Here is a 27,871-nt window from a genome sequence, read left to right as displayed (position 1 = left end):
TTGGTTACATTTTATTATATACATTATATACAAACTTTAGTTGTGTTTGTGTTTTGTTGTATTTGTATTTTTCTAAAATCTAAGAAAAAATAAACAAAAGTCTGCCAAACGATTTTAGAAGAATGATTCTAGGTTTATGAAACAAGCCATAAACACAGCGCGGCTTCGCATCGGGCCACGCTTGCAAGAACGCACTCCCCGCCTTCCACGCGTCACGGCGCCTCGCCGGTCTTCCTGAACACGTCCCACTTGTCACTGCGCATGCGTCGCGCAGCCTCAGCCCCGCCGCTCTGCTCCAACTTTGGCGTACTGGAGCACCTTCTGCTACCAAAGGTAGGCGAAGCCCTAATAACTCTGATAACTAAACCACTTGTACTTCCTCGTTAAACTGCGTACTGCTATTGTGACTGACGCCGGTGACGTTTAACCTAAAAGCGGAATTGGTCGATATTGGTCGAATGTGTAATTGGACGCAACAGATATGTGGCGTTGTGTTAGCGCCGCGCACTGCGTAATTTACGCAATCAGAAGGATATAAATGAACGCCGTGTCGTGTGAAGAAGTTGAGTAGCCTGCAGTTCACTGCCAAATGTGACCCCAACACAGCTGCACGTGTGGTTATGAGGCTCATCGCGAGATTTTGCGAGACTTGGTTGCGTTCCAGGCGTAGTTCATACAGCCAGTGATGTCGTAGAGAGCTGTCGGCATGGTAAACGAGACCAGCGCTGCCCAGCACGGCTCTCTGCGTTTATTACATGCTCATTACTCTCCCGTGCTTTCCCGTATTTTGCAGCCTCCAGTTGAAGCCACGTCCCAGGGGAAGAACTTGCACCATGGTGTTAAATCCAGTCATTAACAAGCTGTCTGGAAAACTGGTGGTGTTGGCCAGCGCATCTCCCAGGAGGCTGGAGATCCTGACCAACGTGGTGAGCCGCGAGCCCGCCGGCTTATGTCTATTTCTCAGCATGCGCCATGCATCATGCATCATGCGTCACGCTCGCTCTCTGTTGCAGGGTTTGCGGTTTGAAGTTGTACCGTCTTGGTTCAAGGAGACTTTGGACAAAGCGTTGTTTAAAGCCCCCCATGAATATGCAATGGCAACAGCGAAGCAGAAGGCCCTGGAGGTGGCCAAAAGAATGCCTTTTGTGAGTCCATTTCGAATTCATTATGGTTGTAATAATCCACATTATTGTCTTCTGTAAATTTGTGAAATTCTTTCGAGTTTCAAGAGCCATATGCAAGTACAGAGATACAGACACAAATTGCGGGTGCTAAACTGGACAACAATAAAAAAAGACTTCTACCAATATATTTTACAAAATAAAAACCTATGTGGACGTTAGTGGGACGAGTTTAGGTAATAACAGCAATGTTAAAATGTCTTCTTGTGCTGCTGGGTTTTATGAAAGTTAAATATAGGTCAAAGGTCATCTGTTAAGGCAGATACATACCATTTCTGGATATTTATATATTTATTTTTTTGGCAGAAATGTAGACATCCAGAAGCTTATTTAGACAAATATCGAGGGGTTATAAGTTACATCTTGCCAAATTCATAAGAGAATAAAAAAAATTTAAGTTTGTGTGCTGCTTTTATATAAAAAAAAAAGTAAACAATACGTTTAAAATATACATTTCTGATTCTGATCAGGATCTTTCATTTGATACCTCCATCTCAGTTTTGCCCAAATATAGTATTCATCCCTCGATGTACACAGCAGACTTCGGAGCCGATAGATCGAGCTTTCACGTTAAAGACGCCATAACGGCAGTAGGGAAGTGCAAAAGAAAAGTGTTCTTAGTGCCAGAGTGCTGAACTTAACGATTTGCGCATTAACAATGTTCTATTTCATTCAGAAACACTTGAAAACACCGGATATTGTAATTGGAGCGGACACTGTTGTGGTAAGGCCTTGTGTAATTAATTGTTGGATAAGATCATTCATGGTCCACGTTTTCCTCATTCTGACTGTGGTTTTTCTTTTTTCCCAGACTGTGGATGGCCAGATCCTAGAGAAGCCGGTGGATAAGCAAGATGCCTACAGGATGTTGTCCAGGTTGCCAGTTTTACTTTTTATGCCATTTTATTTTATGACTGTGGCGCTATGCAGTGCACACTGATGACGTTATGAGATTCTTCCCCCCCCCCAGTCTGAGTGGAAAAGAGCACAGCGTCTTCACAGGCGTTGCCATCGTGCTCTGCCACGAACACAAAGGTAATTTGCAACATTGGCCTTTTGGCATTTTAGCCAGGCTCATAATGGAATCAGCACTTTGAATTCATTAATAGTACCATTAATAGAGCCACACTCGTCTTCTTTCCTTTTTATTAAATTTTTTTTCTTAAAGACTGATGTGGTTTTCCTGCCTAGACGCAGAGGCAGAGTACCAAGTGGTCGACTTTTATGAAGAGACGAGGGTGAAGTTTGCAGACCTGTCGGAGGAAATGCTCTGGGAATACATTAACAGCGGTGAGCCAATGTAAGCGCGTCTGCTGTTGAGTAACGCTTATAGATTTTTATTTTTTTTTGCCCCCACTGCAATACTTACACTTCTGAGAACTAATGTACTTGTGCAATGCTCGCCAGTCGGCTGTTTGCTTTGACTTAAAGTGAAAGGTTATGGGATTTGGCTGACCTCCCAACTGAAGTCAGTGTTTTTCTCTCCTCCACAGGGACAAGGCTGGTGGGTACGGAATCCAGGCTTTAGGTGGGATGCTGGTGGAGTACGTCCACGGTGACTTTCTCAACGTGGTGGGCTTCCCGCTCAACCACTTTTGCAAGCAACTGGGCAAAATCTACAACAGCTCGCCGGAGAGCCCAGCTCACAAGATGAAACGGGACGATGTGGAAGCACCCTGGCCTCTGGTCAACAGCCTCTCCAAAGGCGCAAAGGCGCAAGCCGGTGGCAACGATGCTGCGCACGGGCGGCTAAACGTTCCTGGTCCTGCATGTGGCGCGAACTGTAACCAGGACGGATTCCCTCAGAGACTGGTGGATATCATGGATGGATTCAAAGCCTCAAAGGTACAGCGTGTGCATAATTTGCCTCTGTGTCCTCAGGTACTCTTCATAGCCGTGTCCATGTTAGGCCGTTATTAATGAATGTGTGTAACAATGTGCAGTGACTCTGTAAAATGCAATTAGGAGGGTATGTTTCTAGTAATAATGCATTTTACAGAGCTTTGTTACAATGTACCTACACATGATAAGTACAATTTAGCATGTAACAAAATGTAATTCCAATGTCAGGGCTTACATTTACAGCATTTATCAGACGCTTTATCCAGAGCAACATACAGTCAGTAGTTACAGGGACAGTCCCCCCCCCTGGAGACACTCAGGGTTAAGTGTCTTGCTCAGGGTGACTTTGTGGTGTTCTGGTTCATAATCGAGTGTATTACCCACCAGGCTACTACCACAAGTAAAATTGACTGTAAAAGTCCTGCCTTGGGTTCTGTGACTGTTTCTGATTCATTTTGTAATGAATTGTAATACATTTTTTAGGGAAAAAAATCTGGTAGTTGACTGGTAACAGTTGGAAATATGAAAGGTATCGGCCCTTTTTTTCTGTATGTCTGGATGAACAACCTAGTTAAGTGGCTTATTCATAAAGTGATAAAGTGAAGTGATTGTCACTTGTGATACACAGCAGCACAGCACACGGTGCACACAGGGAAATTTGTCCTCTGCATTTAACCCATCACCCTGAGTGAGCAGTGGGCAGCCATGACAGGCGCCCGGGGAGCAGTGTGTGGGGACGGTGCTTTGCTCAGTGGCACCTCAGTGGCATCATGTTATCCAATGCAAGACACGTGGGACAGATTAGCTTTGCACATGGAGTTCAGACTCTGTTCAGCTTCCGGTGGAGTCTTGAGGCAAGAAAGCGGTCGGAAGTCCCACTACTTTTTGCTAGGATCGTGTCAAAGCGCCTAAAAAGGAAATGTGCACTTTCAGTGAAATCTGTGAAAGTAGCAGGTGTTAAGTGAGAAGTTCGAGAACATATCTGCAGCTTCTTTACCACAAAGACTTCACCTCAGTTTTGTGTTTAACAAAAAAACAAAACAAGTCATATATGGTTTCTCTATTTGCGTATACAAGCTTGTGTTTCACCGTTCTGGCTATTTCTGTCCTTTATGAAATATGAAAGTGCTCTGTGGCTTTTTTGATGACATTCCCCCCCACCCTCTTGGTAGACCCTGTTCGCAGCAGCCGAGCTCGGAGTCTTCGACGTCTTGAGCGCCTCGGCCGGGCTGGCGGCGTCCGAGGTCGCAGAGAGGATCCAGGCCTCCGCCCTGGGACTGGAGCGGCTGCTGGAGGCGTCGGCCTCACTCGGCCTGCTGGAGAAGGAGCGGCGGGCCGACACCGTCGGTCAGCACCCCTCCCCGCGACTTCAACTGTCACACTCGCTCCTGAAGTCACAGAGAGGACCCCTTACGCGTGCCTCTCGTCTTCTACCACAGTTTACAGCAATACCGAGCAGGCGAGCCGGTATCTGGTCTCGGAAAGCCCCCTGTCCCTGCGCAGCTACATTCTGCACTGCAACGACACGGTGTGGCCTCTGTTCACACATCTGGAGGCCGCCGTTCGGGAGGGGACCAACCAGTACGAGCGAGCCTTCGGCAGGAGGTCCGAGGACCTGTGTCAGGTACCTCGTTGCAGTACATTATATTCGTATATATCACTGTAATGCCAGAAGTACTGTGATTTGAATTCATGGGTTTCATGGCCACAAGCTCCTTGGCATGCAGACTGCTCCTACAAACGTATGCGAAAGATTGGTTCGTTCAGTACATTTTGGCACGGCGCTGAGATAAGACGACACCCTTTGTGAGATTTTCTCGCTACTTAATATCCCACAGCCCACACAAGCACACCAGCACACAAAGCCATAAAGTAGTAATAAATAAATAAAGTGAAGTGATTGTCACATGTGATACACAGCAGCACAGCACATGGTGCACACAGTGAAATTTGTCCTCCGCATTTATCCCATCACCCTGAGTGAGCAGTGGGCAGCCATGACAGGCGCCCGGGGAGCAGTGTGTGGGGACGGTGCTTTGCTCAGTGCCACCTCAGTGGCACCTTGGCGGTTCGGGATTCGAACCGGCAACCTTCTGATTACGGGGCCGCTTCCTTAACTGCTAGGCCACCACTGCCCCTAAAGCCAGATCCAAAAAGACATCCATGGTCCATGAAGAACCTGAACCTGACTTGCTGCAGCACGTTTGGAATGAGCCAAACCTTCTTATCCAACATCGGTGCCTGACCTCACAATAATGCTCTTCTCGGAACCCCCCCAACATTTAACAAGTCCAGGTCTGCTGGTGTTGTGGTTTTTACGCTACTTTCGTTTGTCGTGCGGAAAGCAGAACAACATGTGTACAAGTGAAGTGTCAGAGCCACACCCGTGAGGCGGACACCTAACCCTTGCGCTGCTGTGAATGTGTTAAAAGGGTGCCTATTACGACCAGGAGGAAGTAAAGCTGCGGTTCATGAAGGCCATGCACTGCATCGCCAAAGTCACCGGCGCCGATGTGGCGACCTCGTTTGACCTCGCCGGGTTTAAGACGGCCTGCGACCTGGGAGGTGCGGAGTTCTTTTTCGGCTCTCACTTTCACTCCTTTTTTGCCTTCTTGTGCTTATTAAAGAAGTGCAAACGAGGATGTGCTAATATTTGATGTTTTGTGTATTTTTTTCCCAGGATGCACTGGGGCCCTGGCGTATGAGTTTACCAAAGCACATCCGGAGTTATCTGTAACAGTTTTTGACCTGCCCCAAGTCGTCGCCATGAGGAGTCGCTTCCAGCCTGAGGAGCGGGACGAGCGAGTGTCATTCGTTGCTGGTGAGTGGGACCCCAGGGCGTCGACCCCTCAGCCCGACCCCCACCATACTAGAGGTCACCACGAGTGTCCAGTGCTGTACGTCCCTCGCGCTCTCGTGGTCACCGTCTGTGTGTGAAACTGAAAACAGGCGACTTCTTCAAAGACGAACTTCCCAAAGCCGACCTCTACGTCCTGGCGAGAATCCTCCACGACTGGTCTGAGGAGAAGGCCCACGCTCTGCTGAAGAAGGTGTCAGAGGCATGCAGGCCAGGTAAGCCTTTCAGGTTAGCACCAAAACCTAGAAACGGGCCTTTTTACAATTGCATTTCTGCACTTCTTCAACGATCCATTACTATCTAAGCCCCATGCTCACGCTTCATTATGAGCTTTTTATCAAATAAATGCATGTTTGATTTATTGAATGAATGTCTTCAGTGTTCCTTTTTTTGGCGTGAGTTTAGTTAATAAAGCTGTAAGTTTGCTCTCCACACCTGAGGCGTGAACAGGTTGCAGTGAAGTGCTGTGAAAGGTCACCAGAAAGTTCACCCTGACATCTGTAGTCCTTATCTCAGCGTTTTTTTTTTTTTTGTAAGAAAAGCGTTTCTCGAAAACAGTCAAGCCCTGGTAATCCGAAACATCCCTTCCCATGCCCTTCCCCGTTCTGCTGAGCGCCACACGAGCTGCCGTGTGTATTCGCCGGCCGAGTAGGCGCTGAATGGCGGCGCCGAACGCTCTGTGTCTGTGTCCCTAACGCGCAGGCGGCGGGGTGCTGGTGTGCGAGGTCCTGCTGGACGAGGACCGGAGGAAGCCGAGCCGGGCCCTGCTCCAGGCCCTGAGCATGACCGAGGGGCTGCAGAGGTGCGCGCCGCAGTACGCCGAGCTGCTGAGGGCGCACGGCTTCACCCAGACGCACGTCAGGCACACCGGGAACCTCCTGGACGCCATGCTGTTCGTGAAAGAGCGGGAGGAGTCCCCGGGCCCGGCTCTCTACCACTGATCTCACCATGTTACTGAAGTGTGGTCCACATACCTCCTGCCCCTGACAATGACCGTTCCTTTTTCTAATTAACTGTTGTAAATAATTAATTTATAATCATGTCTGGATGCTTATGTAAAATCATGGAAATAAAAGATTTTTTAAAGCAACAAATGGGTATGTTCATCGTTTTTCTTCTTTTAAACAAAGAAACAGTTTATAAATCAATAGTCCTCAACAAAGTCAAAAGTTCTGACCCAACTACTCTGTGGCGGTTATGGAAACTAAGATGGAGCCATTTTGAAGAATCCAATGCAAGAAACATACTTAGTATTTTCGTAGCAGAACAAATGATGAATCTGTTTTTTCCGAGTCGCTTCTTTTTACTTTCATGGCGGCTTTCTTCACTATTGACATCATCAAAAGCCGCTTCATGAGATTCTCATTTACGTGAGCGACTGATAAGAAAGTGCTCGGCATAAAACGTCAGAACAGTTGGAAGCCGTGGTCTAAATTAAGGTTGTGGAGAGAAATGCTGCCATCACAGCAAAAGCTCCCGGCTATGGAGAGACTCAAATCTTCAACCTTTTGCCTTTTTTTAAAATTACATAACCTCACATGTGTTATTTCATGGTCCTGTATCTTCGGTTTTATTGTACAATGTAAAAGAAATGCATGACCCATGAATGAGTAGGTGCATCCAAACGTTTGACTGGTAGGTTACGTCATCCCAGGTAAACCTCGCCTATGAACCAGAAGACCCAGGTTCAAATCCCACTTACTACCATTGTGTCCCTGAGCAAGACACTTAATCCTGAGTGTCTCCAGGGGGGGACTGTCCCTGTAACTACTGGATAAGGGCGCCTGGTAAATGCTGTAAATGTCAACCTGGTCAAATGAAACGGGATTCTGCGCTCAGAAGGTGAGGCCACGCCCACGTGACCACGCCCCTCGGGACGGACGGCGTCGCGTCACCAGGAACTGTCGCCTGGGTGGAGACTGTGGCCATGGTGCGGCGGCCGCTCCGGCGTCGGGGTGAATGAATGAGCGAGCGGGGGAGCGAGGAAGAGGTCCGCAGTCCAGCCATGGCCGACACCGCGCTGACTTTCGCCAAGAACTTCCTGGCAGGCGGGGCCGCGGCCGCAATCTCGGAGACCGTGGTGGCGCCCATCGAGCGAGTGAAGCTCATCCTGCAGGTGAGAGCCGGCTAGAATAATAATAATCATCATCATCATCATCATCATAATGCCAACAGCACGGTTTTTACTCTGAACGTTTATGGAACGCGTTAGTTCTCCGGTCATGTGATCCATGTTGCTCGAACTGACCTTCAACACGGAACACATTTTAATTCTGACATTGACGTGCGTTGCACTAATTCTTAAAGCAATTTAACATTAGCATTAATATAAGTAACACACCTCTCGCTTATTTACATGTGTTATAAAAACATAATAACCGGGGCTGGGCTGTAACGGAATACATTCCGTTTATTTCGTGCTATAACCTCCAGTTTCATTTCTTTTTTTTTGTTCACATTAGCAGCGAGGCATAAAAATGAATCTTTTAACGATATTCTGTTTGTTTTGTCTTTGTTTTTAAATGATTATTTCCCCTATTTGGTGTTAAGCCGACTCCACTAGAGGTACGCAGATTAAATATTAACCCATTTTTCCTTTCCTTTTCCTTTTCTTAATCAAATACAACATTCAAGTAATATATTTTTAAAAAAACAAGCACATCCATCCTTTTTTACGCTTTTTTTGTCGCAACCAACCCTTTAAAAACTCGCCGTGAACGCTGTGGTTATTGGCTTATTCTCGGCTTGCCATAATGGAGGGAAGTTATGTGCCATTATAATTTGCCATTGTCTTTGCTAAGCAGGTTCAATTCATGTGGTCTTTTCATATTAGGACACGGTAATACCAACAAGTTTCGCTGAAGACATAATTGATGAAACATCAGAGCTGTTTTACAAGGATTTCAATACCTTAAATCTATTTTTTAAAGTTTTACATCTTAATGTACTGTAGTAGAACATAATGCCAATGCCCTTCTGATATGGTCAAGGATCAATTTCATTCTTATTATAGCAAACATGTTATTGTCATTTGTGACTTCTGTGTGGAATGTTTGTGGACATTTGCTGACCAGTCCATGTTTTTTTTTTTTTTTTTCGTCACCGCCTTTATTTCGCCTGTCCAGGTATAGATGACTCGCCGCATTACTGATGAGGGATCCCCCATGCTGGTCATTTTTGGATAAACTACGCTGCATGGTTTGACCTGCTGAACCAGATATACTTTCAGCAGCGTTGGACAAAATACACGAACCATGTACTTCCGTTAAATCAAGAGATACCCAGGGAAAAATTCGACTCCGCTTGAGTAAAAGTACAAAAGTGCATTCAAATTTGACAAATTGCGTTCACTTCATATCTGTCCACGCTGCTTTTCAGACGTGATTGTTGGTGCAGTTTGGATCCATGCTGATGCGGTGGACCATGCACCCTCATCTGCACGACACTCCATTATGATGGCAGTCGTCGTCTGAGGTCACTTTATTACCAAAGCAGACTGCGTGCGGTTGTCCGTGCTCATTGTCCCAATGTGCCGTGTCCACAGTGACAGCTGCACAGCGAGGGTCTGTTGCTGGGTGCGCTGGCAATACTGGTTTCTGGCGAATTTATGAAATTTGAGCTGGCCATGAATGTTTTACACCGTAATCAAGTAACACACCCTGTCTTGTCTTCTGCCACAGTTTGACGCCACAGTGGTACTTCAGAGGCACAAAGGCAATATAACATGTAATTAAATGTGGTAAATAGCTTGTGTTGTTAATAAAGTGCAGACAACAGTGAAAAATAAGGATAAAAAGAAAATTGTCGTTTTTTTGCTCTGAAATACACTGAAAAATGTCATTTTCAATGCTTCTACCCGCAGAAGAAAAGCAATGTTTCAGCCAAGTCTTTCGTATTGTTCATTTAATTTGACTTAAAAATGTAAATGTATGATGTTTTGACCTTTAACGTGGCTTCTTGTACAAGGTCGCATTTTTAAACCAAACGATTTTAAAACGATGGGGTGTAAGATGAGAACCGCGACTAGTATTAAGTGGCAGGCGAATGTAACACCTCCCAATGTTCATGTTCTGCTTTCGTTGCGGTACAAATTCTATGATGAGTGTAACTTCCCGTGTAAAGGGAGATTATACTTCTTCCCTGGTGGCGTGGTGGTGATAACAATCTCCGCCTTCCCTGTAGGTCCAGCACGCCAACAGACAAATCAGCGCAGACAAGCAATACAAGGGGATCGTGGACTGTTTTGTGAGGATCCCCAAGGAACAGGGCTTCGTCTCCTTCTGGCGCGGCAACCTGGCCAACGTCATCCGCTACTTCCCCACGCAGGCCCTCAACTTCGCCTTCAAGGACAGGTACCAGAAGTTTTTCCTGGGCGGCGTGGACAGGCACACGCAGTTCTGGCGCTACTTCGCCGGGAACCTGGCGTCGGGCGGAGCTGCAGGGGCAACCTCGCTCTGCATCGTCTACCCTCTGGATCTGACCCGAACCCGTCTGGCGGCGGACGTTGGCCAGAACGCGACCAGCAGGGAGTTCAGCGGTCTCGCCGACTGCCTGGTGAAGATCTTCAGGTCAGACGGCTTGCGGGGCCTGTATCAGGGCTTCAACGTGTCGGTGCAGGGCATCATCATCTACAGAGCAGCTTACTTTGGCCTCTATGACACAGCTAAAGGTAATGAAAGGCGAATAGCACCTAATAAAGCATTTTAACATAACTACCTCTGCAGTGTGGGGGAGACGGGCCATTATACTAGAATTTGATATTTTATACTCAAACTTTCACATTTTTTCCAGCTCTATAATGCAAGTATTGATAATCCCAAGGAAACCAAACTTGGGACTCTTAGTTTAGTTTAATGTAGTATGTAGAAACCTCCTATAATTTCAAGCCTTTTCCTTGAATGGAAAAAGTAAATCAGTAAATCTCAGTAAGTCCTGCAGTCCCACCTTCTCCATCAGATTCTAGGAGTAGGACTATGAAACTCTGGTCTCCTGCTTGTCTTCATTTGTGTTTCATTTGAATAAAATCCATTCATTTGAATGGAAAACATTGGTTTACTTGGTTAAAAGTAAATAATATTCCCAGCCTAAAGTATGATGATAAACAGCTTGTCTTTATTTCTCTCTTCGGTCAGGTATGCTTCCAGACCCCGAGAACGCCCATATTATGGTGAGCTGGTTGATCGCCCAGTCGGTGACTGTGGTGGCGGGCACCATCTCGTATCCCTTCGACACCGTCCGCCGCTGTATGATGATGCAGTCTGGGTGTTCGGCAGGTGAGTGGCTAAAAAAACGAAGCTATCGCGAGGCCGTAATCGTAGTTCCCTCTCCTTTCGCTGCTCATAACGGGAGTTCGCGCCGTTCCGTTTGGTGGAGCGATGCTTATGTCCCTTGTTCCCACAGCTGATGTTATGTACACCGGATCGCTGGACTGCTGGAGGAAGATCGCTCGTGAGCAGGGTGCCAAGGCCTTCTTCCAGGGCGCTCTGTCGAATGTTCTCAGGGGCGTGGGCGGCGCCTTCGTGCTGGTGTTGTACGACGAGTTAAAGAAATTTGTCTGAGTCCACCCAGCCAAGCAAGCAGCAACGATCCAATACGACCAAACAGGTTGTTGCAAGCGGGAACTCCTAACATGTGAAAACACTCTGTGCCTTTATCGTGTCTGGTGTATGTTTTTTTTTTTTTATATTTTAAAGGACCATGCTGGACCAAATGGCAGTGAATGAAATAGTTAGCTGCCTATATGCTAATATGCTAATATTTATAAATTCATTTGAATCTTTCGTCATGTGACATTCTCTTTCTTCTGTGTGTGGGGACCTGCATTTTTGTGTAAATGTCATTTACTTTAAAATGATATGCAAACTAACAAATATTTTACACAGAACAAAGTGGCTTTCCATCCATCTCTGGACTGATGTGTGTGTTTCTTAGATATGAACAATCCATAACACTGCCTGAGCTTTATTTATCGTCACTGCCATCACAATAAATGGCTCAGCATCTAATAAAAGTTTTTTTTTTTTTCTGCCAGTGTGTGACTTTTGATTTTGAAAAGAACGAGTGCAGTTCTGTACAATTTCCACACATATTGCCACCTATTTGATGGATTGTGTTGTGCACGGCCTGTCCAAGAAAAAGTCACACACTAATATTTAGTTTGCCCCTCCTTTACCTGCAACTTGTCCGCCTGGTTTGTCTCGACCTGCACTATATCATGGGTCGTTGCACAACATCCTGTGTCATGTTGTTGTGTTGTGTGTCATGTAAAATTTCCTTTTGTGCACCGTGAAACCACAAAGCTTTGCAATCTCGTCTGTATGTGTACTTCGATAGGGTGAGATGACAATAAATTTCACTTTGACTTTGACTATGAAATCTGCTGTGCCGTTGTTTTGATGCGACTGTGCACCTTCGTAACATTTATTTCTGTCCAGAGTTATTTGCGTTATTTTTTATGCCTTGTAGGGATGATGGGACAGTTGAACCCTTTTGCAAATTCTCCTACAGCACATCCACGTGTGAAAATAATGCCTCGTGGTCCATGAAACACTCTGTCACTATCTGAGCCGATGGATCCTGGCATTGTCATCTTGAAACATGCCGTCAAAAGTAATTCACTGATGGAACAACCAGCAACTCGCTGCATCAGTTGGGGTTAAATAACTGAATTAAATAAATAACTAATTACCCATGCACCAATTATCCAGCTCTTACTTATTTTCCAGTTGTTTTTTGCATATTGTATATATGCGACTATAAAAATTCATAACATGAAAGTAGAAATAGACTATTTCGTAATCTAGTGATGGAGCGTACAGTTTACCTTGTGCCTCCATCTAGCGGCGGCCACGGGTCATTGCAGCACAATCTAAAAATACGGCAATTCACAAGCACAGAAATTGGGATAAAAGTCACGCTGAAATATATTGAAAAGGCCTACTTACGTAACTTCTTCTGCCAAAAGTGTGCACTGCAAGTGAAATTATCATGGTCACGGTTAACAGTAGCCGCGGTCTTGAATCTCGTTTCTCTCGCGAGATCTGGCTGCGCCGCCGCGGAGTCTGCGCGCAGCGACATCCGCAGACTCCTCCCTCCCATCCCGTCCCGTCCGTCCGTCCGTCCGTCCGTCACCGGTTATCTGCGAGCATCGCTGCCATGGCGGACGCGGCGATCTCTTTCGCGAAGGACTTTCTGGCGGGCGGCGTGGCCGCGGCCATCTCCAAGACTGCGGTGGCGCCGATCGAGAGGGTGAAGCTGCTGCTGCAGGTGAGAACGCGGCGTTCCTTCTGGGACGGAATAAAAAAAATATAAAATAAAAAATCCTTACATCATCAGCCGCAGCATCCCCGAGCGTCCGTTCTACCTCAAGGATGCAATTTTGTTCCCCGGTTTTGGGGGTTAATGTGCACAGTCGTGCGTTCGGAGTGCGTGGGTTTATCGTAGTGGGCGCCGTCGCACGATTGCACATCTGCAGCCTTTACCTCATTCTGTAATGCGGCATCTGCAGTGACCTGCCGTTCGGCCTGAAATTCTCCAGTGCTGTCGAACTCATTTTGATCGTGTGTCAACTGTGATCAATTATCATTTGGAGTATCATTTTTAATAATAATAATAATGTATATATATATTAATATTATTTCCTGTAGGTCCAGCATGCCAGCAAGCAAATCAGCGCAGACAAGCAATACAAGGGGATCGTGGACTGCATTGTGAGGATCCCCAAGGAACAGGGCTTCGTCTCCTTCTGGCGCGGCAACCTGGCCAACGTCATCCGCTACTTCCCCACGCAGGCCCTCAACTTCGCCTTCAAGGACAGGTACAAGCAGATCTTCCTGGGCGGCGTGGACAAGCACACGCAGTTCTGGCGCTACTTCGCCGGGAACCTGGCGTCGGGCGGAGCTGCAGGGGCAACCTCGCTCTGCTTCGTCTACCCTCTGGATTTTGCTCGAACCCGTCTGGCGGCGGACGTGGGGAAGGCCGGGGCAGGCAGGGAGTTCAACGGTCTCGCCGACTGCCTGGCGAAAATCTCCAGGTCAGACGGCTTGCGGGGCCTGTATCAGGGCTTCAACGTGTCGGTGCAGGGCATCATCATCTACAGAGCAGCTTACTTTGGCATCTATGACACAGCTAAAGGTAGATTATTATAATTTTTTTGAATAAGTGTGATTGTATTGTGGGCCATGTAATTGCACACTAATGTAAATTCTTTAAAAAATGTGAAAATCAACCAAGGATTTATTAATTACAGGCCTGCATGGTTTTTTTTAGACCCTGGTTTATTAAACATCGCTTTCCTATTCATTTTAGGCCTTACATGTTATGAAGAGTCCAGTAATACCTTTCAGAGACCACAAGGGGGCAGTATAAACAGTCAAAGGTTCCGGTATCACCAGTGGTGGCGCTTATTCAGATCACACTAAATTATTCCTCTCCCCTGTGCAAAGCCATGCACACTAGTTGAACTGATCGAAGGTGAGAGTGAATGTGTGTGTGTGTGTGTGTGTGTGTGTGTGTACCCGGTGGTGAGTGGGAGCTCTGGGTAGGTCAACATGGCTCCGGCAGCCGCGACCTTGAATAGGACTAAGGTCAGTGGCTGACTGAGTGAAATCATTGATCATTACCAACAAAGGGCAGGAATGAGAATTCTGCTCTGTTACCAGTAAAACGTTTTTGAAATGTTCTGAATGCGTTTTGTGAATGTATCTCTGCAGGTATGCTTCCAGACCCTAAAAACACTCATATCGTGGTCAGCTGGATGATCGCCCAGACGGTCACCGCTGTAGCAGGGGTGGTCTCGTACCCCTTCGACACAGTCCGGCGTCGCATGATGATGCAGTCCGGACGCAAAGGAGGTGAGCGGCATTCTTCGAGCCGCCTGTTCTCCCAGGACGGTGTTCTCCGTTCATCCAGCACTGGTTCCTGGCTCAAGTTACACTGAGCTTTATTGCCTTTATTTCAGCTACAGACGTGTTAGACAGTACGTAGTGAAGCGAAAACAACGTTTCTCCGGAACCCGGTGCCACATGTAACATTTCAACAGAGTTGCATACTGACATAAAGTGCACGTTCTGATTATTTCGTTGATGGTAACATGAAAGCACAGTCGCTCTGGATAAGGGCGTCTGCCAAATGCCGTAAATGTAAAGTGCAATACGAAGAAGACAGCCTGCGAAGTAAAAACCGCAAATTTTGCTGTAAATTTGCTATCTTAGTTTGTTGAACGCCAACGTTGCCGCCGTGCTCAGCATTAATGAGCTGTTTGCTTGGTTTTTTTCCGCAGCTGACATTATGTACACCGGAACGCTGGACTGCTGGAGGAAGATCGCTCGTGACGAGGGCTCCAAGGCCTTCTTCAAAGGGGCTCTGTCCAACGTGCTGCGAGGCATGGGCGGAGCCTTCGTGCTGGTGCTGTACGACGAGTTCAAGAAATATGTTTAGGCCCGCACTCGCGAGGAGTAAAGTAGAGTAGCCGCCACCCTGGAACCTGTATCCACACCACACCATTCCAGCGTAGAACGAGCATGGGTCTCACTCCTTGTTTTAGACGACAACCTGCCAATTTAACCGTGTGTTTATTTGCACAAATTATGGATTTTTTTATTCTTCCAGTATTTTTTTTCTTTCCGCAAGAATTTTACCAGTAGTTTTTGCAGGTTATGTTGGCTCACCTCAAGATGGCGCTATAAGAACATCTTTGCCCCCCCATTCTTCCTCGAGGTCCCTTATAACCAAAGCATAGAACAACGCGTTAAGCAGAAAATAGAGGGCAGATTTCCAGGCTTGATGGAAAGGACATTACATTTATTACAACATGCAGACGAAAGTGACATGAAACGCTGCGGCTGCGAGTGCGGCCGCTTTCATTCGAAACAGACGTTCTCTGTATCTTTCTTAGAACCTCGAACGGAGGGCCAGCATATGAAGTAGGCTTCGGCAGGGAATATATGCAAGTGTAGGGGGAGTACCGCACGCAATATGGATTCTCTGTAATAATAGTAATACTCTCGATATACCGCAAATGACATCAAACACATATTTTGTTTGTTCCAGTCCAGTCCTTTTTCCCCCTTCGTTCGGGACAATGAAACATGGCTTCTTTATTCTTTTATGCTCTTGTAGTGTTGGTGGTGACTTTAATCTGACTTTTAATAGATAGATTCCACTTTCATGTTTAAGTTCGTTTTATTTATTTTCACAGAATACAAGATGAAGTGTTGAAATCCCATGTATTTAATGAAATAAATACCTCATTCATAAATTCTAAAAAACAAAAAGAACATTTCTTGGCAATAATTAACATTCCTGTCTCTTTCCTTCAAGAGAAAGATTTTATTTAATTGTGAAACCATTATTGTACACAACCAGGTAATATTTCTGTTTTCTTTTTATGTTTTAAATGGTTTAAAATTAGTTTATTTGACTGAATTTGACCTTTACACTGTAGATTAATTAGTTTATTGTTAAAATAAGGTTATGCTGTGAAATCCCCTGCAAGATATGTACTGATAAGAGCGCGGTTTTCATTACAATTCAGTCGTTTATGGCTGCAACAGAGCCAGAACAACAGAAAAAGGGGAATTTAAAAGTTTTTTAAAAAGTCAAAACGGCATTAGCTCAGTGCCTGTTGCAAGACTTTGTAATGAAAAAGCTCACGAGTCAGTCGTGACAGCTAACAGAGATCAAAAGGCCAATGCGATTTGCCAAAGCGACTGTAATGCGTAACCATCTTGTGTAAGGCGATCCCGTACTGTAGTCCTCTGACAGGCGCGTTTTGAAGCTCCACCTGAAAGTAATTATAATGTTATAATGGCGGTGTTAAGTGCTTCGATATTAAAACGAGCGATTTGAAGACGTTCGTTGCTGCTCAGATGGCGGGGGACGCCGCAACGACTTCCATGTGCAAACTGCACGTGCTCGTGGGCCGCGTTCAAGGTAAACATTGGACCTTTTCAGGCTTTTCAGCGACTGTAAACAGAGGTGGCTTCACTTTCAATTCCAATTTACAATACTATATATACAATAGGATAGTTTCTAGTCGAAAATATTAAGATAATAATAAACCCTTTATTATTTCACATGCGGTTTACATGCTGTACTTGATAGATAAATCTGGAGTGTACCAGCTTGTAACAAGTTGTTCAAGTAAATCTGGAGTGGTTTCATTTTTTAAAACATTTTTCACATACTTTGCAAATATAGTCAGTAATGGACAGATTGCTTTGGCCTTGAAGTTTGCGGCTACTGTCCTGGGGCACAAATTGCTTTCATTATAGGTTATATTCACCTTATAGGACATAGTGTGCCGATGAGGAGGCAAGAACGTGTATGTGGAATTCTGGATTATTGTCACAGATGGGTAAGCTCATGCAAACATCCAAAGTTGTCTTATAAGTTTCTCATGAATTTTGCTTATTAGCCACGTGGAAAATATGGAAAAGGTGGGTGGAGAAAGTGGGTGTGGAATGTAATATAAGGGGAGAGGGTGAGTTTCGTGAAAGTGGGTGATGAAGGGGACATTATGATGATGGTTTGGAAGCTCACCCATCGATCTGGGACCACCTTGTCTGTAGGGTTGGCAATGCCAGGCAACCTTCCATTCCAGATCAGGGAGAGCTAATTGTCACTGTGTAGGTGAGATTTGTAGTTTGCTCTCATGCCTGCAGTGATCCACAAGATATTATGAAGGTGTCCTATGGAATCATCTGGCCCAAAGTTGTTACCAGAAGGTTTTTTTTCCCATGCATGTCCCATAGATGCTTGTTTTGATTGTAATTTTGAGAATTTTTTGGCCAACTCAACACTTGACCTCTTTGTCATGTTCTTAAAGTGGCTCAGATCTTGACCAGTATCATGAAAATGAATTAATAATGACCTTTTCGCTTTGTTCGTCCGTTGTTTTAAATGGTCATGTTGTGACACCAGTACATGTGGAACGAGTGGCAAGAAGAATGTTTAACTGTCGATACAAGGTGAGAAACTGAAGATGTAAGGATGTGTAGTTGACTCAAATGACAGAGATGACTGTGTAAGTGGCTTTTACTCAGAATTGCTGAATGGAGTTTTTAAAATGTAAACACATACCTGGAAGGATATTATGCCAGTATCATGAGTGGCGTGGCAAATGCTCCCACCACACACAGAGTTGGCAAGGTGAGTGGGGGGGTGGGGATTTCCGTCACTCAGTCTCATTCACAGTCGCAGCACTGCGTAATGGAATGTCCACAAGCTACATTCTCACCAAGCTGCCGGTTCCTCCCCTAGGTTCATTATACGTAATCTATTAAATCTAAGTTAAGAAATTACTTCTGGCTAATTTCAGGTCCTGCGATTCACACATTGAAATTCTTTCCTTCATCTGCTTACTGAGTGGTGAAAACAACTTCAACAACTTCATTGGAAGTCACAATGCCCTGGGTCAAGCCCTGCTCTACACCCAGGATGTCCCAGGATGGGCTCCCAACACCTTGACATGGACTGAGAGGCTATGGATATTTAGTGAGTGTAAACTGCATTATTTACTGCCTTGGTTCTCAAACTGGTTGTACTCGGCTCCCAACAGCCAGCCAGTCATCCGATCTGCCCCGAACTTCATCGCTTTATCACCGCCTCCAGCTCTGCCTCCTGTCTTTTCCATCGATACCAACTTCTCCAGCACACAAAACATTGACAGTCTCACTACTGTCTTCTAAACCTTCGCTTTCTCTGTTGTCTCTAACCGCCTGTCACAAATCACCTCCTGCTCTGGACTGTCCTGCCTCTGAAGTCCTCCACCTTCGCCAGCTTTCCTCGCTGCAACCTGTCCACCCATCGCTGTCCTCCCTCTCCTTCACACGCCTGTATTCTGACCTCCGATTCCTCCAGAACCAGCCACTCCACATTGGCTACGAATACACCTCGGTCACTTACACCTCTGTACCGTAGGCCTGTGTACGCTGGCTGCTTTGTACTGCACAGTTTGACGAACAGGAACTCTGGCCTAATGGGTACAGAGCGGAGACCCGGCTCACCCGCTCACTCGCGGTGTTCTGCTGCGTTCCCTGCTCAGGAAGGAACCTGTGGTCCGGACAGAGATTAAGCAAGAGATCTTACGGTGTTTGTCACCGCGGAACTCGCCTTCATTTTCTAGCAGGTAGTTCCAGTTTTGTTCCGTTTGGAGACTTTTAAACGTCGAAGCATTTTCTTTTGTCGCTTCTGTATCTTTATTTGTCGCAACACACTGTTGTTTAACCTGCTTGTCAGTTCACGCCCACGCCGGTAAACATAATGGGGTCCTGCACCACCGCAGTCGTCGAGGTGGCCTCTGTCACTCGCGAGAACATCTGTCGAACTATTTTTCCGCGCTGTGCTGAAAGGAGGAGCTGAATCTCCCCTCAGAAACTGACCCTCGTCCTTAACCCAGCCGCCTTCCAACGTGCCGCCTCGCCGAACAATAGCAATCAATTCTCCGACATCAGAGAGAGCCGGAGAAGAGCTTATAAATGATATGCATCTCCTGCTGGTCCCATGGCAACCGTGTTGACTTTATTGTTGCTTTCTTTGATCCTGCGCCGCTTTGATTCACTTTTCTCTTGCCCTTTTAGTTAAACACATCATCAGAATTTCCGTCTTTGTTCCTGACAGGCCTCGTCTTACCTCTGCTGCTCGGCAGACTCCGAGCTCCTCCCTGAGGATGCTGTGGTCTCCAGCAGAGATGGGGCTTGGCTTCACTCAAAGGCTTCTCCCTCCTCTTTGACACCTCGTTGCCTTCCCCGTTCATCTTGACCTCTCCCCCCCCCCCCCCCCGATCGCACCTCTCGGCTCTGTCCACATGCGGCTGATGCAAACCAAAATGCATCTTTGAAAATGCAAGGATGCCAACGCAACGGCGAGATTGTGTGCTCTGGAACGGAACAAAACGGCTCATCCGCAACACAACTAAATTAGTGCATGTCAATGCGTAACGGACTGGCGTATATCGAGTGGACTAACAGTGACATGCTTGTTCTGCAGTTTCTTATCTTAGCAAAAGTACGTGTCTCCAAGCGCTACTCACCGCCCCTCCTGTTCACACAACCGCAAAAAGGCCATTAGCTCCCCCTCCGTATCTGTCGGCGATCATTTCTAGGTACCGTCTCATTTTTGACATTCGGTGCCGATGTACAGTACTGATACGGCACGTCCGCTGCCTTATCTGCTCCGCGTCGCTCTTTTTTTATTGTTCGTTGCTGCCCGTGTCTGGGGAAATTTTTCACAATGACTAATTGCGGGAGACGAGAGAGGGAGCACTTTTTTTTTTTCCCCACCGAGTAATTAACACTTTGCACATCAAACATGCTGTAATGGGATTTGGCAGTTTAGTCAATTTGACTGTATTCACAGAATGTGGCACAGGTTCTGAAGCTCTTCCCATTTTTTTTTTGTTTTTTTTTAGTTATTGAGAACCATGGACTTCACTAGACCTTTGAAGGTTTTCCATGGATTCTGACGCCAAGCTGTTAGTAACAGATCCTGTTGTGCCGGCACTTGTTTTTTCAGCTCATCCCACAGACCGAGAACTGGAGAATTTGGAGAGGCCTCAAACTCATTATTCCTCGAAATTAATGTTCTCGAACCATTTTTGCAGTGTGGCCGGCAATGTTATCCAGTTGAAAGAGGGCACTGCTGTCTGGGAACACTGTTCCCCTGAAAGGAAGGGTGAATACATTGCACATGGTGAGAACATTGCATGCATGCTGGCTTGCTTGCTTTTTGTAGTGAGCCCTGGTGCCTGCTGCTGCTCTGTCGTTCGTGTCCCTTATTGTGTGCGCCTGTATTTATTTATAAATGTTCATGAGTGTTTCTAGTCTGCATGTGAGCATTGTGTCCCTTTGGGGCAGCGGTGGCCTAGCGGTTAAGGAAGCGGCCCCGTAATCAGAAGGTTGCAGGTTCGAATCCCGATCCGCCAAGGTTCCGCCACAGTACTGAGCAAAGCACAGTCCCCACACACTGCTCCCCGGGCATGGCTGCCCACTGCTCACCAAGGGTGATGGTTAAAAGCAGAGGACACATTTCGTTGTGTCATTTCACTTTTCACTTTCACTGTCACCCGGCATGTTCCCTGATTCCTGCATTGTGTCATATTTTGTTTGAGTCGAGTTGAGTGGTCCTCCCTGCACCGTACCAAGTGACACTACTTTACACAACTTTTTTTATGTGCCATCATGGGAAACCTTACTGGTCTTTTACACACCTGACCCCTATACACACCTGACACCTGTCCTATTAGAACCAGCATGGACGTTTTCCTTATTTGAGCTACAGTACCTCTTATATCGCATCAACTTCCAGCATAAAAATATTATATGCTGCATATTTATTTCTCTTAAACAGCCTTTGACAAACACACTTTACATTTATGGCATTTAGCATACCCTTATCCAGAGGGACTTACAATCAGTAGTTACAGTGACAGTCCCCCTGGAGACAAGTGTCTTGCTCAGGGACTCAATGGTAATAAGTGGGGTTTGAACCTGTGACTTTGTGCTCCCTTTTATAGGCGAGTGTGTTGCCCACCCGGCTACAACCACCCTACCCCTTTGTTGTGTGAGACTTTTTTTTACACTCCTGTTGTAGGTCACAGAATAAGAGGAAGTGAAAAAAAGTGAAGAATCACCGGTCTCTCTCGCTCACACAGCAAACCCTCATTCAGACAGAAGGAGCGACAGACGCAGCTCCAGCACGAGGTGGAGGAAGCGCAGATGTTTCGGTCGCGGTGAGAGGAACCAGTGATGGGACGGTCGATCCTGACTCGGCACCTGCTGCTGCTCCTGCTCTCCCCACTCGCCACTTTCTCCATCCGCACTGACTGTAAGTCTTCCTATGTCAGTCTTATCATAGAACACCGTACAATCTCAAGAGCGTGCTTTATTATGAATACATATTTATTTTTTACATAATTTTATAGATCTTTTATGATCTATACTTAATTTATGTTTAAAATTGCCTTCCACGATGGCATAAATGAAAGGTGTAAAAGTGAAACATTTAAGACAAAAAGCAGCATGAAAAATTGACGCATGTGTCATATTTGGCACAGTGTCATCTGGCACCACATCAAATACATGAAGGCGTGCAGACAGTGTCTCACGCTAGATTTGCATTTTTTTTTTATTTTGGCCTTGCTGTACACGTCATGGTATAGACATGATTCAGCCTACTCTCGCTTTACACACTTAGCACCTTTTTTTTTTTTTTTTTTTAACCCACAGCCTCGTAGTACTAGTTACATTAGTTTACAAACAGTTGGGCTCCCCGAATCAGGTCAAAACTGTCCGTAACTTCTTATTCGTTTCCCCCCGCAGACATCAATTCAGACAACATCAAGATGAGCATTAATGTAACAGGACACAATACAACCGTGACATGGACAAATCCCAACAAAAATATCAGCGGCAGATGCTACAGCACCGAGCTGCAGTACCGTAGAAGCTGTAACACTCACTGGCAGGTATTTATAAAGAGCATTGAAGTTTGCAGATTCTTCTTTCCTGCATCTCTGATCTGGCAACCGCAAAGCCCCACAAAAAACAAGCATTACCGGTCAGTTTCCCATTCATGGATTAAGCCTAGTCCTAGACTAAAAGCCTTTTTTTTTATTATTTGAGTCTGATTCTCTATACTTTATACTTCTAGAGTGGAACATGAACTGGTTTATTGTGCCTCGCTTGTGTTTTCCTTCTGAATTCAGGAACAGACTTTCGACGTGATGGAGGACTTTGTCAACGTGTTTTATCTTACTAGAGGGAACTACCTGTTTCGCCTGAGGATGAAGTACGGATGCATCGATAAAAGTGAATGGAGCGCTTGGGTTGACCAGTGGAGAAATGACACGGAACATGGTGGGATTTTCAACAGTCCAAAAGAGTTTTTGTTCAGCCTTATTACTTACTGCACCTTTTCCTGTCTGTAGATGCTTGTGTTCTTCAGGTGCCTGTGGCGAACTGGTCTTTTTATTATGCTTTACTGGCATTGGTGCCTGTCACACTTGTCCTGCTTTTTTGCATTATAAAAAGGTAAATATGTCAGATTTGCCCTTGTTACCTATAATCTAAATGTAAGTTATAATCTATGCATGTTATCGCGTCTTGATTTTTGTTTTCTCAGAATCTGCCAAAATAATTTGCCCGTAGTTCCAGATCCGAAACATGTACAAGAAAAGATTTTGAATTTAAGTCAGTCCCAGGTAACGACAAAAAAGCCTTCATATGATTCGTTTTCATCTTCAAATCCCAACCCTTATTTGGTAACATTTTTCTTTTTTTCTTTCTTTCTTCCACATTAAGGGTCGTTCTTTCTTTCTCTATGTCTCTCAGTGGTGGGACAGTGTCTCCCAAGACAACCAAAAATATGAGTGTAATACTGTTATGATTGAGGTGGTCTCGCTCACCAAGAGCGGGAACGGGGAGCAACAGACAGAGGACGAGGACAACTACGGGGACCTCTGTGAACCCAGCATCACCACCATCAGCGCCTACATCCACTGGGGCCAGAGCCACGAATGGTCGACTGAAGCCTAACCACTCTGGAGATCTTATCACGCTGCTTATCACACAGGCCTACTGCTAATACCCATGTTTTTTTTTTTTTTGGCCGATGCTTTATTAACCTTCACTGTCTAAACCACATGTACACTTTTTATGCGCCGGGACATCTGCGCTGGGACATTTTTATCTCACGATGCGGTGCAAATCGTGTTGTCGTGGTTAGAAAGTCAGTTTGAGTGGCTAAAGCCTGCAAATCTCACTGAGTGCGTGTTTATCTGTTGAACCTGATGGGGAAAAGATTCCTGTAGTTTTCTATAATATAAGTAAGAATAAAGCGCTTTGCAGGGACTTAAGAGTTGCCGAGGATTGAGGGACTCCTGTTGCAATATATTCTGAACGAACATAATCACAATTTCTATTTTGGTGCTGTGCATGAGTGTAATACAATGACTGAACAACGGAGGGCACTCCGACTTTCCTGATGACTTGAATCAGAGGCAAACCGTAATACATTCCCTGCTGTGTTGGGCCTTTCAAACCAGGAGAAGGACAGGATGTAGGTTAATTTGAAAGCTGATTTGAAAAAATTAAGACCACACTTGCTCTCGAAATGGTGTGCTTGCCTGCTTTTGCCCGCATGTTTAATAACTTGGGGGATTTACACAACATAATGTCAGATAAGCACGGTGGGTAGAGCTGCATGAAACCACGGGCCCACGTGCCCACGTGAACATCCTCTAGACACCTTAAGTTGTCTCTGCCCATGCAAATGAGATCTTAAATGCCAGATGAGAATGATATGGACCACACACATGTAGTGTCACTGCAGAAAACGGGAGGGAAAATTATTAAAGCAGTAACACCCTTGCCTATGAACCAAAAACCACAAAGTCACAAGTTCAAGCCCCACTTACCACCATTGTGTCCCTGAGAAGAACACCTAACCCTGAGTGTCACCAGGGTGACTGTCCCTGTAACTACAGATTGTAAGTTGCTCTGGATAAGGGCTTCTGATGACTGCATAGATACGGTGTAAACGCCTCATTGCTGAATGGTGGGATTTTTAATATTATTCACTTTTTGCCAAAGCAACGTATCATATGCTTTAACATACATTTCATTGCATTTTATAACCTGATTAAAGGATTTAGACATTGGATTTGAGTATTTGATTAAAGATTGCTATCTCTGCCATTTTTGTTGTTATGTTCACAGGATGCCTGCTCTCTCTCTCTCTCTCTCTCTCTCTCTCTCTCTCTGTGTGTATGTAGGTACAAAACATGTCTTTGTTCTGTGAAAAGCCACAGGATCGTACGGTGAGACACTGAGTAAAAAAGCAGAGGGCACGTTGCTTGGTGAAGCAGCTGCAAAAGTTCACCTTTGCTTTCTGGGACTGGGATAAGATGACCCAACCATGGACGCATGGTGGAGCTCTTCAAAGAAAGAATTAAAAACGCCGTTGATGCAAATGACGTTGCTATGGTGATAGAAGACATCGACATTGACCCAAGCGAGTCCTGAGACAGGAAGTGAATGATGGAAAGAGTTTACCAAAAAAATCTATGCTTTAATATCTGTGTTGCAGAAACAGAACTAAGCCACATTTCGAGTGAAGATTAAGTCGAAGGCCTGGCATTTTTACAAATGTTCATGATTCTATTTTGCTCCCTGTAATGAATTTTTGCATTTTACTTTGTCACAAATAAATACATTCTATGTTATACCCTAGCGCTGGGTGAAAGAGTGTTCTATTTGGCTTTGTGCCTTTAGTACAATCAAGTGTGGGTCTTGGACCTTCGAGAACCAGTGGACCAGTTTCAGAGCTGGAGAGCTGGAAAGACGAGACCACAGCCGGATCGACCATACTGACCCACAAACCCAGGTCCAGCGTGAGCATATGATTGGTCGCTGTTTTCATCACATCATGTTGTGTGAAAATGTCATTCTAGTAGTTTTCAAACCCACTCACTTTTTTATTAGACAGTAATTATAAAGGGCAGAACTGGGATAATTAAACCAGGGGCACAAGTATCCTGTGCAAAAAAAGATGCCCCACAGAAAAATTCAATAAAACCAAAAATATCGTTCATTTCAATAATGGTTGAATGTGGTTCCAGTATGTCATCTATTAGGCCAGACAAATATAAAACATATATTATATAAAATATATTATGTGTAATGCTAATACACCTGAACAGCTGCAATATTAACAAGTACATGGTGGCTTTTTGTCCAGCAACAGCCAGAACAGAGACCCTCTCTCCACCTCTTCCTCTTTAAGTGCCTGTGTGTTCAATCCAACACTAAAGGCAGGGGTGGCACCCCCACCCTCCTGCTGTTGGAACAAGCGCAATCCGTCCCACACTGCTGTCAACCAGCTGTATTCATAGCCAGTCCAATAACATTCATCTGAGTCTCATTAAGGAAGGTCCTGTAGGAGCGGAGTTGGAGGGTTAACATGCCTATAGATTATAGTATATAATACTAATACTACTAATAATAAGAACACCACATTCTCTACTTTAATGTATGGTGCATATGTGTAAACACTGTAATTAAGAAACTAAACATGCCTTGCATTTGTTTCCATAAAATTTGACAAGTCTGATGATAAACCATGACTAATGTGTAAAATGTGTAGGAGGATTCTGATGTGCATTTGTTTTTTTTTCCCCTCTGCTTAATCAATAATCTCTTTTTATGTCAGTCAACTGGTCTGCGGTGTAAACTTCTCTCGGAAGCCAGCGAGGCAAGGACACTCAGCAGCATGTAATGTTCCATTAGAAGCACCTGTGTGTGACCAGGAAGTCATCCTGCAAACCACAGCAATGTGATAGCACTGAGTGAAGGTTAGGTGAGCGTTTTGCTGCAGTTTTGTATCCGTTCACTTCAAGAAAGAGAAGATGGACATGGGATGTCACAGATTATCAGATTTGTTAGATATGTCTGAATTAATTAATATATGTGTGTGTATTAATTAATTAGGACAATGATTGAGAATATTTTTGAAGTAATTAATATCTTGACCTGTGGTTCTCAAACTATGGTACTCAGGCCTGTGCAAGAGACTTATTGTTAACATTGTCATCAGACGTGTGTTTACCTGCATTGTTGTTAAATATCCTGATGTCTTAACATCCTCAATCTAGTACAGTTAATACCCCACAGTGGGTGTATCAAAAATAATATTCATACCAGGAATATAACAGCTTTCTCCATACTGTACCACATACTCATTGTGAGGTTCTGAAAAAAAGCAAATGAAAAAAGGTGAAAGAAGGTGCGTCTCTCAAAGCAGGGAGCTTTTGCAGCATTTCACACCATGAAGGTAAAAAGAGGCAACTCTCTTGCTATGAAAATATTAAATATGTTTCTTGTCACGGATTCTTCAAAATGGCTCCACCACAGAATAGGTGCATCCAAACTTTTGACTGGTTCTGTAAATGGACGCTGGTGTCTTTTCTTCCTCCAGGCTGCAACATTTGGTTTCAAAATCCACTCGTGTGTTTAAGTGTGCTTAAGTGTATTTAAGCAGCAATCAACAGCATGCTCCATTAATAACTGAGTGGCCTAGAGTCATGTTTCATTAGCAGAACTTAATAATAACCAACACTCGAAAAATTACAGCGTTACTCTTTTAATTATGTTTTTTTTTTCTTCTTAAGAGCGAATGTGAAAAATTCCTGGTCCCGGGCGAATTGTTCTTTTAAGCATTTATGATATTGTCTGCATCACAGCCTCGCTTCCTTCAAGTGGCAGAGAGAAGTCGTCTTTCACACCGTCGTTCAACCTCGGCGGAGCTGAATGTTTTATTTATTGAACTGTAGAATTCATTACCATAAAGGCCCGGAGACGCCGAGCACAAAGTCGGTTGGTGCGTGCCATCAGGTGCCTGAAGAACACACAGGTGGAGCAGTGGCTTCAGCAGCGGCTCGACTCGCTGCCGCAAAGTGACGGAGGGTGACAGAGTCAAAGCACTTTTGTCTCGCGCAACATAAACTGTCCCCGAAGCAGAAACCTAGGGGAGATGTAAAACACTGGCAATTTCATGCCGTCGCAGATGCGAGCGCGGCGTTCGTTTCATTTATTTATTTATATATCCATCCCCATCAACCTGCTTTTAACACGCCACTTCCAGCACTGTCAAGGGCCCCGGGCTCTAAATGGTGGATGACAAACGTGTCTGCTGGCAAACTCACGAGGGTCTGACCATGTTGTACCTGTGTTGGCGTCTCTTCATGTCAGTAACGCACAAAGCTCCTTGGAACATGAGTCTGTGTCACCAAGCACTTTCACTGTGTGTGTGTGTGTGTGTGTGTGTAAATGTGCGTTTGTGGTTGTGCATGCCAAGTGTTTGCACAGAGGATGCGAAAGAAGGAAATACAGATGTGGGAAACCCTGCAGAGGCCCCTTTTTTCTGTTCAATTATTTAGCGAATGAGAAAGAGACACTCCAGTATCAACACACGTCCTGTGATGCGACAGTGTTCA

The 27,871-nt window shown here is 45.2% G+C and overlaps 3 protein-coding genes across 8 annotated transcripts; all 3 read left to right on the top strand.

Moving 5' to 3' along the window:
- Positions 1 to 2: 2 nt before the first annotated feature.
- On the top strand, positions 3 to 6,974 carry asmtl (acetylserotonin O-methyltransferase-like). 2 transcript variants are annotated; one of them, XM_028991051.1, is made up of 14 exons: positions 3 to 333; positions 794 to 926; positions 1,014 to 1,145; positions 1,858 to 1,905; positions 1,993 to 2,057; positions 2,152 to 2,216; positions 2,373 to 2,481; positions 2,675 to 3,026; positions 4,196 to 4,370; positions 4,463 to 4,647; positions 5,456 to 5,588; positions 5,704 to 5,844; positions 5,973 to 6,095; positions 6,583 to 6,974. In XM_028991051.1, exons 2-14 carry the CDS (start codon positions 834 to 836, stop codon positions 6,819 to 6,821), a joined length of 1,860 nt encoding a protein of 619 aa, XP_028846884.1. In that variant the 5' UTR covers positions 3 to 333; positions 794 to 833; the 3' UTR covers positions 6,822 to 6,974. The 2 variants fall into 2 exon arrangements, with proteins under 2 accessions (XP_028846884.1, XP_028846883.1); XM_028991050.1 differs by having other exon boundaries at positions 5,973 to 6,108.
- A 795-nt stretch (positions 6,975 to 7,769) lies between these two features.
- On the top strand, positions 7,770 to 15,318 carry slc25a6 (solute carrier family 25 member 6). Its single transcript, XM_028991329.1, has 8 exons — positions 7,770 to 7,996; positions 10,063 to 10,549; positions 11,013 to 11,153; positions 11,281 to 11,432; positions 12,919 to 13,146; positions 13,527 to 14,013; positions 14,592 to 14,732; positions 15,161 to 15,318. The coding sequence occupies exons 1-8, from the start codon at positions 7,844 to 7,846 to the stop codon at positions 15,316 to 15,318; spliced, it is 1,947 nt and encodes a 648-aa protein (XP_028847162.1). The 5' UTR covers positions 7,770 to 7,843.
- Positions 15,319 to 16,717: 1,399 nt separating this feature from the next.
- Positions 16,718 to 24,921, top strand: crlf2 (cytokine receptor like factor 2). Of its 5 annotated transcripts, XM_028991788.1 has the most exons (8): positions 16,718 to 16,812; positions 18,200 to 18,375; positions 21,533 to 21,705; positions 22,200 to 22,345; positions 22,586 to 22,736; positions 22,808 to 22,910; positions 23,002 to 23,080; positions 23,181 to 24,921. In XM_028991788.1, exons 3-8 carry the CDS (start codon positions 21,627 to 21,629, stop codon positions 23,412 to 23,414), a joined length of 792 nt encoding a protein of 263 aa, XP_028847621.1. In that variant the 5' UTR covers positions 16,718 to 16,812; positions 18,200 to 18,375; positions 21,533 to 21,626; the 3' UTR covers positions 23,415 to 24,921. The 5 variants fall into 5 exon arrangements, with proteins under 5 accessions (XP_028847621.1, XP_028847624.1, XP_028847619.1 ...); XM_028991791.1 differs by lacking the exons at positions 16,718 to 16,812; positions 18,200 to 18,375 and adding an exon at positions 17,213 to 17,236; XM_028991786.1 differs by lacking the exon at positions 16,718 to 16,812 and having other exon boundaries at positions 18,094 to 18,375.
- Positions 24,922 to 27,871: the final 2,950 nt, after the last annotated feature.

This window comes from Denticeps clupeoides, chromosome 9, assembly GCF_900700375.1.
Source record: "Denticeps clupeoides chromosome 9, fDenClu1.1, whole genome shotgun sequence".
Lineage (NCBI taxonomy): Eukaryota > Metazoa > Chordata > Actinopteri > Clupeiformes > Denticipitidae > Denticeps > Denticeps clupeoides.
The sequence above is the reverse complement of the archived record's forward strand: the minus strand, read 5'-3'. Positions and strand labels throughout refer to the sequence as shown.